The 12319-nt window shown below is 46.0% G+C and overlaps 1 protein-coding gene across 1 annotated transcript in view; it reads right to left on the bottom strand.

Annotated features, from left to right (window-relative positions):
- Positions 1–642: 642 nt before the first annotated feature.
- LOC142564070 (17-beta-hydroxysteroid dehydrogenase 13-like) overlaps positions 643–12319 on the bottom strand; it is a 77995-nt gene continuing 66318 nt past the window's right edge. Inside the window, exons 5-6 of the mRNA XM_075674900.1 lie at positions 11772–11897; positions 643–1052 (exon numbers count right to left, since the gene is read on the bottom strand). Coding sequence (XP_075531015.1) covers positions 944–1052; positions 11772–11897 — 235 coding nt within the window. The 3' untranslated portion in view covers positions 643–943. The remainder of the gene's footprint in view (positions 1053–11771; positions 11898–12319) is intronic.

Genomic DNA, 12319 nt, shown 5'->3' on the forward strand with positions numbered 1-12319 from the left:
TACCTGACTTTGAATGAAGTACGGCGCGATTGAATAGGCCTCTTTTTCAGCCCTACAATTTGCATTCGTTGTCAGGTAGAAGAACAGCCGTTCTTATTTTTATTAATCGGACGTGCATATGTGGAGTGTGCTCGCACCAATGCAAGGACGCCGTGAAAGAGGTTGGAACCCAGAAGACCGAAAAGTATCTGAAGTATTCAAAGAATGCTAATCGAATAGGCGTCTCGATATATCATACCGGGCATGTTCCATGTGATCGACATTTGAACATAAAGGGGTCTCATATAAACACCGGTATGTTCCCATGCATCAAATGGCGCTTATAAAAACCTCTGCGTTCCCATATATGATTTGGGGGAAACTCCCGCGTGATATATGTGAACGTACAAATTTTATTGCGGTAAGCCTTAAATTATGCATTCGAACATACGAGCATTTATAAGCCCAATGCAATGTTTAGGAAAATAGCGGTTTCATTTGGGATCACCTAATCTCATATATTAATATCCAACCCCCCTATGTTCATTAGGGAATTGTTTACATTAGAAAATATATATATACATTTACCTTTCTTTCGAAACTGGCTCCAGCCTGATATATCCGGTGTCGAGCGCTGCTTTTCAACACGGCGAGAACACGACATTTGAAACAGACAGTATTTATTGCTTGTGGCAACGTATCGTTCTTTTCATGACTGACAAGACTCGATGCATTCCGTAGAGCTCGACCGTCTTGTTCTTGCCTGCAAGCAGGACCCGTTTTGACGCCGCTCGTCCAAGCAGTCCTAGAACGAACGCCATGGGACTAGCGTCTCGAAAGTTCATGTCGCGTCCACTGCTGCTAACAAGCGAACAAACAACACAAAACTTGGGAAAAACAAGAACGAGTCCATCCGCTGGTGGCTCCTTCGGCTCGTACTTGGCGCGAGCCGGAGGACCTGTCTTCATCCGAAGGCCGACGTTGTGGCGTTGGTCGAGACAGCGCCCTCGTGCGGCTCGACGGTGCAACCCATGAACCGCTGCATGAGCTTCATTGCTTTTGACGGGAACAAACTGCGTTCGAGAAGTGGGACAAGGCAATGAGTTCAAAGCACACACAACAAGACCGGAAGATAGTCCAAGGATCACTATTTACGAACGTTGCTAGGCATTAAGTAGCTCTCAGTAGCGGTCCGAGAGGTGTGCAAAAGAGTTGTGTAATATTCTTTGCAGCAGAACCCTGCATATCTGTTTCTCTCCCGCGAACCATGATGGAGAGTAACGCGCAAAAACGTATTCGCGTTCCGGCATTCCTCCTTTGTAGATGTGATCACAAGCTCGTCCAACACGCATTTCCCAGATGAGGAACGCAGTTCGTTTGCCAAAAATGCTTTACACACGAAGTTCAAGGTACTGGCGAACAAACTATGCAAACTTAAAAGAGTGTGGGTGCGAGAGGACCAAATGGCCCATTGAGCGATAAAGCCGGCGTCTGTAGCATGGAAATGACGCCTAAATTCCCATTGGCTGCGATGCCACATCCCGAGCTCGCCTCGCCGGAGCGGCGCGGGCGAATCGGAACACCTGCTGCAATAGCGCGCCAGGTGTTTCATGACAGGAGAGGGCGCAGCCGTGACGTCACGTCAAGAGCGCGGCTCGACGGAGCAGATTCGGCGACGCGGTACCACGGGGTGAGGGGCTTTCCGTCTTGCTCTTGGAAGCCGACGCGCGTCCGTATCTCTTTCTCTCTCACCACAATGTGCTTAACAGTTGTGCGTGCATGCCGGCGTTTGTGGTAGCTGCTGCTTCCTCGGTCTCTCGTCGCCCAGGAGGCCTCTGGCATGCCGCATTTTTGGTTTCTCAGCAATATCGCTCAAATTATTCCGGCCTACAGCTAATATGCTAACGTAAAACTGCACGGAAAAAAAATAATTCGCACCAATTTATTCGCAAGACTGGATAACATACCCCTCAGCAAAACCCGGAATCATTACTCGCAGCGCAAAACTAGAAGGACCGCTCAGGGTTCTTCAATTGGACATTAATGCTTTCGCATTTACATGTGACAAGTAGTGCTAAGGTGTTCTTGGATTTTGTTTTCTCCATTTTATCCGCGTTTTTAAACTTTGGAAAAGCAGGAAATAAATTGAGAAAAAGCGATGTCATTTACGTGTAACCAAAATTATTCTGCAGGTGCAAGGCACCGTTCAGGTAGCCTTTCCACGCGTCTGCGTGTATTGTCCGTATTACCACCATGCAGCCCCAGTGTCCAGCATACGACATACGGAATTCTACGAATTACACCACTCAACTATTAATGGGATGTGGGACATATGCCACAATCGTACTACAGAACAAATAGCACGAACAGAGACGTTGAACTGAGTCCCAGATATGTCATCCGCGCTTCTCCAATCAAAAGGCACGCAAAAAGGCACTACGTGAAATGTTTTGGGCATTGTAAAGAAAGGAAGCGGAGCTGTAAATGCAACTATAGAAAGCGGTCGCAAACGTTATATGCTAGTGTTCACTCTTTTCTGAAAAGAAAACTATGTCGCTCACGATGCTTATGTTTTAAGAAAAGGTATCGAATGATCAGGATACTATGCAGACAAATTTTAAAATTTCTTTCTCGATTAGATGCCGAAGGAAAATTGCGATATTTTTGTTTTCTGTGGCTTAGAAGCGTAATATGAAACATTTCAAAGGTTTCTCCACATGCCTGACAGGACTAGATACAGCAGAGATATCACATTATCAGGAAATTCGAGTCAGTTTATGGGTGACATACAACGGAAGATCTAGAGAGACAGATAAAGAGTAAAGGCAGGGAGGTTAACCAGATATCTGTCTCCGGTTTGCTACCCTACACTGGGTATGAGAGATAGGGATTGGAAAGAGGACCGAGAGAAAACCGTTAAAAAAACACGCACACACGGAGGCACACACACGCTAGAGGCGTTTCAGTTAACGACGTTCAAGAAGGCCGGTAGATCCCAAAAGGCGCAATAGTGCTTGCACGGCCTTCTTCTGTGACGGTAGGTCCTTTCGATGGTGTAAAATTCGACCTGGACGACCAGCCGATAGCGGCTGGTCGTCCAGCTGGCCAAGTTCGTGGCCAAGGCATTCCCTCTGCGGACTGTAATGCGGGCAGGCACACAAAATATGGCCAGTCTAGTCTTCATGGCCACAGTCGTCACACGTTGCGGTGTCGGTCATCCTTATGCGGAATACATAGACTTTGGTAAAGGCAACGGCCAGCCACAGTCGATATAAAAGCGTGGCGTCCCTACGGCCAAGCTGTGATGGCGCTCGAAGACTTAATGTGGGATCATGTGAGTGCATTCGCATATTTCTTAAATGTGGCTCATTCCATTGCGACGCGGTGCAATGCCGAGCAAGTAGGCGGAGCTTCCGTGCTGCATCAGTTCTAGAAAGTGAAATTGGGACGTGGTGTTCCTCAGTATGGGCTGAGCGGGCGGCTTGATCCGTCCGTTCATTCCGATAATCCCGCAGTGACTTGGAAGCCACTGGAAGGTTATTTCATGGCCTGCAACACTTATATGGTGTAAGGTCTCTGTAATATGAAATATTAGTTGTTCGTGCGGTCCGCGTCGTAAAGGTGACAGTAGAGACTGCAGTGGCACCTTTGAATCGCAAAATACAATCCACTGGTATCGCGGTTCATCACCAATGTGATGAAGGTCAGTAAAGAGCGCTGCGAGCTCTCCTTCCGTCGATGTTGTCGCGTAGGTCGTCTTAAATTTGATTGTTGTAACTTTCGCTGGTATGACGAACGCCGCAGCGGAGCTGTTTGCAAGGGCAGATACATCAGTGTAAATATTCGTGGAGTCACGGTAGTTCTCGTACAAATATAGTAGCGTGAGCTGTGTAAGGGCTGGTGATGATAGATCAGCTTTTTTCGAGATGCCAGGTATTGTGAGGTTGATTTTTGGCTGAGCGAGGCACATGGAGGAATCGAAGGTCTCGCAGCCGGAGTGAAACAAGCGGGCAATCATTCATCATATGCGGTTATCGTTTGGCTGAAAGATGTGTGTGGTCTGTCCGCTGTTAGAGCGGCTAAGTGGTGACGAGGAGTCCTGGCTAGATGCCTTATATGGGTCTTGAGTACTTCAATTTCAATGTGGGTCCTGACAAGGCGGTCTCTAGCGATTGCTATTGTAGCCACTGTTGAACCACTCTGAGGCAGGCCTAGACAGATCCGGAGCACTTGAGCCTGAAGATTTTGTATTCTGCGTAGATTCGTTTTACCTGTGTTGGTTATTGCTGGCAAGTTGTATTGCAGAAATACTAGAAAAGCAGCCTGTACAGTTGTAACATGGCACTTGTCAACGTTTTCCAAGTCATGCCAGCGAAAAACTTGAACAGGTGGCAGATGCCTTTTAACCGTTTTTTCACGTATGATACTTGGGGCTCCATGACAAGTCCCTGTCGATTATGACACCTATAAACTTGTACGATCGGACCCGTCGTATAACTTGGCCATTTATCATTACGCAGTAGTTTGTCATGGGTTTGCGCGTAAATGGACTAGCGCGCATTTCTCGGAGGAAATTTCCAGGCCTCAGTTACGGAGGTAGATAGCAGTTTGTGTGGCGGCTCTCTGAATTATCGCTCGCAACTGTAGGCGTGTTACTGCAGACGTCCATATGCAAATGTCATCCGCGTACATTAATAGCCTGACTGTGGCTGGCACGGGCTCAAGAAGTGCAATTAGTGTTAGGTTGAATAACACAGGGCTAAGTACACCGCCCTGGGCGACGCCGCGGTAGCTATAATGTAGACAAGTATGGCTTTCCTCGGTGCTTACAAAAAAGGATCGCATGGAGAGATGGCTCCGTATCCATTGAAACATGCGACCACCCACTCATACCTCTGGGAGATCAGAGAGGATGGCTTCATGCGTAACGTTGTCATACACTCCTTTAACGTTGAGGAATAAAGAAGCGCAGAGACGATTACGGCATTTCTCATGGTCAATGTAGGTGACCAGGTTGGCGGCGTTATCGATCGATGATTGACCACGTCGAAAGCCCGCCATGGCATCCTGGTAGGTGTTGTGGTACTCGAAGTACCACTCGAGGCGTCCTAGGACCATCCTCTCCAATACTTTGCCCACACAGCTTGCCAAGACAATCGGTTGATATGATGAGAGTTCCAATGGCGACTTGCCAGGCTTCAGCAGTGGAACAAGGCACTTGTCTTGCAGGTTGTTGGTGGCGTGCCATCTCTCCATGATTCGTTCTACAACTCAAGGAGAACGACTCTCGCTCACTCCCCCAGGTGACACAGAGCTCGGTAGGAAATTCCGTCAAGTCCTGGCGCTGATGTGCGGCTACACAAAGCTAATGCTGCCTTAAGTTCTTGGATTGAGAATGGAAGATCCATGCAGTGATCACGTGTTGGCGGACAACTAGTCGAGGGCGATGGAATGGACATAACTGTGAGTTGGCCGGATAATCTGGCGCAGAAATCCTCTGCCACGTCAATTCCGATCTCTTTTGAGAGATGGCAAGAGCCTTGAATGGGAATGGGAATCGCTGTGCAGGGAGTGTCCGGAGACCGCGCACCGTTCTCCATATTTGCGATAAAGGCTTGCGTGGATCTAGCGACTCAGAGAAGGCAGTCCAACGTTACGATTCGAGCTTGTCTAACCTGCGTTGGATCTTCTTTTGCGTGCGTCTGGCGGTCCGTAAATCGTCCATTGTCTTCGTACATCGGTATCTTCGTTCAGCACGTCGTCGGATTGCTCGAAGTCGTTCTAGTTCCTCATCAAATTCCGTCCGTTTCGAAGAGCATGTCAGAGTGCGTATGGTGTCTTGCACCGCGATCTTGATTGCCTCTTCAAAGTCGGAAGATGGATTGACGTCGCAGTGTTCTTCCATGATAGACTAAATTTAGATCAGTCCCCTCTTTGGTCGTATCCCGTATTTTGGAAGGGGACAATCCTCTGATCTTCTGATTAAAGTGGGGTTATGGTCGCTTCCGTGGGTCTCTATGTCCGCAAACCACTCTGCACGTCTGACAAGCCTTCATGAGGCGAAAGCCAAATCAAGACAGCTTCTGTACGTGGAGCCACGTAAAAACATAGGACTTCCATCATTCCGCCGCCAAAGTGCATAACTGGAGGCGAAAGATACCAGAGCTCTGCCTCTTGCGTTGATCTTTGGACTTCTCCAGAGTGTATGACGGGCGTTGAAATCTCCAATAATGACCCAGGGATTGGGAGTTAAAGAAAGGATGTCTCGTAGTCTTTGTGATCAAATCGACTTGACGGAGATAGGTAAGCGCCCACAGAAGTAAAGGCCAAATTCTTTTTCCCTGTGTTTAGGCATATATATTGATTATCGTCATTAGGTGCTACAGGTTGATGAATGTAGGTGAGGTCACGGCTAATAAACACCGAAACCTTACTGTTTTCACCAACAGTTGACGACATAAACGATTCATATGCAGAAAGCCTGATCATGTTCGATAAGTTCGGCTCGCAAATTATGATAATGGAAAACGTATTGGGGGGCATACACGAAACGACGGAAATCCGAAAGGCGCGCTCTCATTCCACGGGCTGAAAAATAGCTCCTTATCGGACCTCATCCCTAAAAGACTGTGGATGTGGAGCCACGATCTACTCAAGGGCCGCCAGCACCGTACTCAGAGCACCCAGTACTTGAAGCGCACTTCTGGCAGACGGTGTGTGCATTTTGCTTAGCAACACACGAATGACATTCATTAAAGGCCTAATAAGAGCTCTCACTTGCTCATCTGTTTTCCACGACTCCTCGGATACAGCACCTTGCTGTACTGGGGGCGGCTACTTCTTTGTGGCTCTTTTGGCGGTCTTGTACGCGGAAGTGGCGGCCATTGCTTTGTAGAGAGAGATCTGGGAGTTTTCTCTCTTCCAACATCGGTGTTTGCGTGCTGGAAACTTCCTCTGATGGTGCTGCTTGACGAGTTGACTTTTCCTGAAAAGTTGATGTTTTCCGTCGTGAAGACCTTCGACGGTCTTCACGACGACCTTCACTTTCACAGCGGCCTCTTTGTGGGTAGAGTTCTCTCTCACCATTTGTTCAAGAATGGTGATCTCTTTCTTGATCTGGGAACAGCTTTTGGAAGAGGCGCAGTGATCACCCTGACAGTTAGGACAATTCAACGTGGTTGCGCTGCAGTTGTCTTCCGAGTGGGGTTCGGGGCATCGAGGGTACACGGCCGAATTTCTGCAAACACCCTCCACATGGCCAGTCTTCTGATAATTGAAGCATTGCATTGGTCTTGGAATAAATGGTAAACCTGGTGGCGAAAGTGGCCGACCTTCACATGATGAAAGGCAGTCGCCTTTGAACGTTATCCTCACACAACGTGCGTTGCCGAGGCGATCAACATGCCCAATGACGTTGTGTTCACTTGCTGGTTTTGTGAGAACTAGGAGGTCTAATTAGGTATTTCATTGTCAGTGTCATTGATGACTCCTGTCATTGTCGCACCATTCGATGGCACGATGGCGCGGACCTTGATGTTTCCCCGCTGCGTTACATGTTGTAGTATGTTCAGCGCGCTCGGGTTCATCACATCGATTGCCAGGATGTTGGGCCTAGTGTTCATCCTAACATCCTTGATCTCGTTCGGCGCGGTGTTTTCTATCTACACGGAGAGTGATTGCCTGTTGAGGACACGCAGGTTGTCAGCAGCGTTCTGTGGCACAAACAGGAAGGAGTGAGGCCATCGTTTAGGCGCTGTTTTCACGGTGATCGAGCTGGATGCTGATGATGAGTTGAGAATTCTTCGTTTGGCCTTGCGGTACTGGACAAGTCGAAAGCTGTCTTCCGAGGACTCGTCACCTGATCCGGAGTACAGCTCTGTGTCCTCGCTATCATTCGACGTATTTCCTCGCTTCCTCGAACCGATGTCCGCGGGTGAACGGGAACCGGGAGGGTCCTCAGGGTCTTGTACAACTATCACCGCGATGGAGGCGGCAGTAGACCCCACAGGTGCAGTGAGAAGTCCAGAAAAGCACAGAGACGGCCGAGCTGCGTTCCGTAAGAGAAGCACTTCGTCTTCTTCTCCCCGGGAAGATTTGGGTGTATACGTTACTCATGTGCTTTCATAATAACTATATATACTCGTCTTCACCCGAATTCTTTGCGTTATGCATGGCACGTAGTCACTTTTGTTTGGTTTCCTGGGTTAACTATGCGAAGAACGGTGCTCATATTTCAATGAAGTAGGAAGCTTGTTGCTTGTTGCGATTGACGTATGCCGAACGCTTAACCTGTGCAACTTATTTATAGTCATTCTACAAAGTTACTTATTCAAGCATTCCAGAGTGTCACACAGCGGTCATCCGTGACGTTTGCCACGTTCAAGAAACTACAGATAAAGACAAGAACTTCAAGTTCAATTAAAATAGCTTGAATGTGCAGTGCAGTGTAGGGCAAAATTTTCTTCTTTTTGACTTGAATAGAAGCATTGGAATTAATTATAGAACCCGTTTTTATATTTTTTTTACCTTACGTGATACGAGCAATGTTCTCGATTTTATGGGTTTCCTGCACGAACTATAGAACCAAGTCTTTATATTTGAGAAAGCTATGAAAAAGGTGGGGGGAGGGAGGAGTTGATAAATGTGTACGCCAGCTTGCAATGCGTAGTTTTATTGAGGCCTTGGCAATAAATTACTTATGCAAGTCGTATGAAAGGGAAAATTGTCATCTACCCGAATGTAACGCGAAACTACAACGGAAAGCCAATACGCGTTTCTCAGAAAGCTTCGCAATCGAGGAAAAATTCGTCCTGCTCCGGCATTCGAGCTTGGTACCAACGTGTTTCCGGTGTGGCCGCTCTACATTCGAGAGGATGACATTTTCTGTCCCTTTCATGATAATTCCTCCCCATCGAAGTATTATGCAGAACTGGTTGGCCATCCAAGTCCTGGGCCGCTGTATGAGCATGTTTTACAACAAGGGGAAACATTTTCCAGCTGCCATGACGTGACTACAGATGCCAGAAACAGCAATTTCATTGACCTCCCGGTAACGTTAGGCACATTTGTGTGCCAAGTTAAAGCCATGTGCATCAATAACTGCCCCTGTAACAAATTCCTTTGACTAGTTTTCAAAAATGTCACGACATTGCATTGAGCTACCTTTCCATATGTCCTAACAGAACTCTGCGTTAGAAAAAAATATTGTGGAACTGAAATGCGGGGCATGTTAACAGCAATCTGCGCCGAAATTTCTATATTCCTGGATTAGTTTGGAGGTTAACACAAATTATGGCATGTCTTTTTTCTTTGGTTTTTCTTGCGTGATATGAATATCGCCTGATGCCATCGGTGAAATATAGAAGGCAGCCTTTTTCTGTTTGTTGACAGCAAGGACCAGGTAATAGTTATGTCTAGGCAAAGTTGAGAGTAAAAGGGTTAAATGTGTCCTTGAGAATAAATTACGCATTTAACGGCACGGTAACGCTATAAAAGGGACTACCAACTGGGGCAGAATTTAGCCTGTTGCTCTAGCATAAATGCAAATAACACAGAGATCAAATATAGCAAGAATTGGCGGACGGCTATGGCAAATCTTTTCGCTAGGGTAAAAGATTGTGGTACAAATAAAACCCTTGTAAAGAAATGTTTCATTCAAGTGTTAGAAATTCTTACATGGCCGCCATTACTATATGTCAGTGCATAACTGTAGGTTGCAGTACGTTTATATGCCTTGGAAAAGGAGGTCACGGTAAGGTTAGTTTGTGATAATGCATTCACATTCTTGGATTTATTGTAACCACCACAAATAAATAAGGAATCCTTGTTTTTTTTTTCATGTTTTAGTGCGATCATACGACGTCCGCAATTGGTTTCACCGGTGCACTCTGTGAACTAATCAAGACATACCTTGTTTACATTTACTGTTAAAAAGGGCCACGTTGTGGGTAATGTGTAAGAAAAGTATCAAAGCGTGCCGAATAATTACTGCCTTAGCAGTAAATTACAAGTGCAAGCGATAACCAGCTTTATCCATGTAATGTTTGCCGATGGGTGGAATAAACTGTATTGTGGCGACCAGGCTAGCATTGCCCTAGGTTGCTGGCCTCCTTATTCCAAGAAGCCATGGCTCTCTGACGACGGCCTGACGCTGTCCACCAGTAGAAGCTGGTCCCCAGGGTCGTGACACTTCAGCAGAGCCTCCCAAAAACCCTGAATTTATGAACCTGGTTTGGAGAACTGCGATCGCAATTAAGATCAAATTTAGCAAAAATCGGGGTGGGGATGGGTGGGCCAAGGAAGGGGAAATATGGACAATGTTCTGGCGAAGCAAACTGTGCCTGGATGAATAAGTGGGACCTTGTAAAGATTTCTTAACAAGTGCTGAAAAGCGTTATGTGCGGGCAAGGTTTCAAAGTGAGTAGTAATTAATATAGGGGCAACATATTCAAGTATGTCATATAATTTCAGGTAGCTGAAACTCTTATTGCAACGGCTACAACTAGCTTCCCTGGAAATCGCATTAGGATTCTGCAAGGTCAAGCAACTCTGCTGTACTTGTTAACATCACTTTTTTTTTCTAAGCATCTGTTTTTAAAGTTGTTTGGTTTCTTCTTCGAACTGTCCTTGTTGGAAGACAAGAAAAACTCCAGCCAAAATTTGCTCGGATATTAAAATAAATTTTGCTTGGAGCTTTCCTTTTCTTTCGTTCAGTTGTCCCCAACCACGCAGATATCTGCCCAAAACGTACCTTTAATTTACCTTTATTGAATAGTAGTCACAACGTTTTTTCTTGCTGAACAGCCAGGCAAGAGTGCAGTGCGTTAGGGTGAGGCGTTATGTACGACACCTTAAATTTATCTCACATATGCCATAGACAGAGCATTCATACACACTTGCTTAGAGTGTACGTACTCCTATGTACTTGCAACACTGTATTTCTTCAAATTCACATATCGTTAAATGGCTTAGTGCATTCTGATTCAAACAGTTTTAACTATTCTACAATACATATTAAAAAACAATGCTACACACAAGGACATTAGTTTAGACGAGTTATGCGAAAAGAGGTCCTATTCTATTCCCCGTTTTCACAGTGAGTAGTTCGCGCCTTCTTTCTGTATTACAAGGCTTTCTTTTCCTTTGAAAGAAACAACGAGATGTGTGAAACAATTGAGTTCATTTAAGCACACAAATTCCAACCAATCATATTTCGTACGCTGGGCCCGATACTTAAAAAATATCCTGTGACGCAGTAAGCACCCCTCCGGCGTTTTTGATACGTGTCAGTTATGGCGAGTTCAGAAAATCTCTTATTAAACGAATATACATCGCCCAAATTAATTTTATGAAATAGCATTTTATTGGTGGCAAAGGCTTCGCGAAAATTATGTCAAGTAATGATGATGTCAAGTAATCTAATCACGAAGTCGTGATCACTCGCCAAGCGTAGGCGAAAAAGAGGCGTTCCGTAGCCCGTACAAACTTATTCCGCATGCAAGCAACCCATACGGTCACCGAATTGTTACCGTGTTTCTTTGCGTTCACTTGGTCAGTGACTGCAACTACTTCATTAGTATTCATTTTTTCTTGATACGAATGATTTCTCTATGGCTAGAAATGAAGATCAACATGTTCGAATTTTTCGTCCTACGCGATGCTGTTTAGGCTCAGGGAGGTCGATCATTAGGACATGCGCAATGAACCAAGCGCAACTGTCCGTCTAGAGTTCAAGCTTGCAAAAGTATTAAATGAAGGATGCAGTGGGAAGAGAACCAGGCATCCGTACTCACAACATGAGCCTGTGCAAAACGAGGATCCTGTGCGGGATGACTACTTCGAGCTCTTCTCGAAGAATTGCGTCCATTGTCCGGTCTGCGACAGCCTTCGTTTCCAGGATGGGAGCCAGCCATGGGAACCTGGAAGGCATTGAAGGTACACGAGATGAGCATTGGAGCAAGATGGCGTGGTATCTGCCCTTTGAGCCTTGGCACTTTTGAAGAGATGAGACTGCTACCTTCAAGGTGCATCCTTCATAAGGCACGTGGATCATGGGTACATAAATGTTATAATGGCATTTTAATCGTCAAGTAACTTCAAAAATAACGGAATTGTCAGTACCATCTAGCGAGGATTGAAAATTGAATAGTTTCACGTGCCCCACGTTCATATACAATTGCATCAAACTACCTCTATGGTACGCAGCATGATGATAAAGCAAATCCAGAATCTTACTTTCGAACCACCAAGACAAAATGAAATGAGACGCGCGGAGAGATTTCGTACTGCATGTCATAGTTGTATCCGACCACTTCAAAACTACACGACTCGAGAATATGGC

This window comes from Dermacentor variabilis, chromosome 11 (assembly GCF_050947875.1).
Source record: "Dermacentor variabilis isolate Ectoservices chromosome 11, ASM5094787v1, whole genome shotgun sequence".
NCBI classification, from domain to species: Eukaryota; Metazoa; Arthropoda; class Arachnida; order Ixodida; family Ixodidae; genus Dermacentor; species Dermacentor variabilis.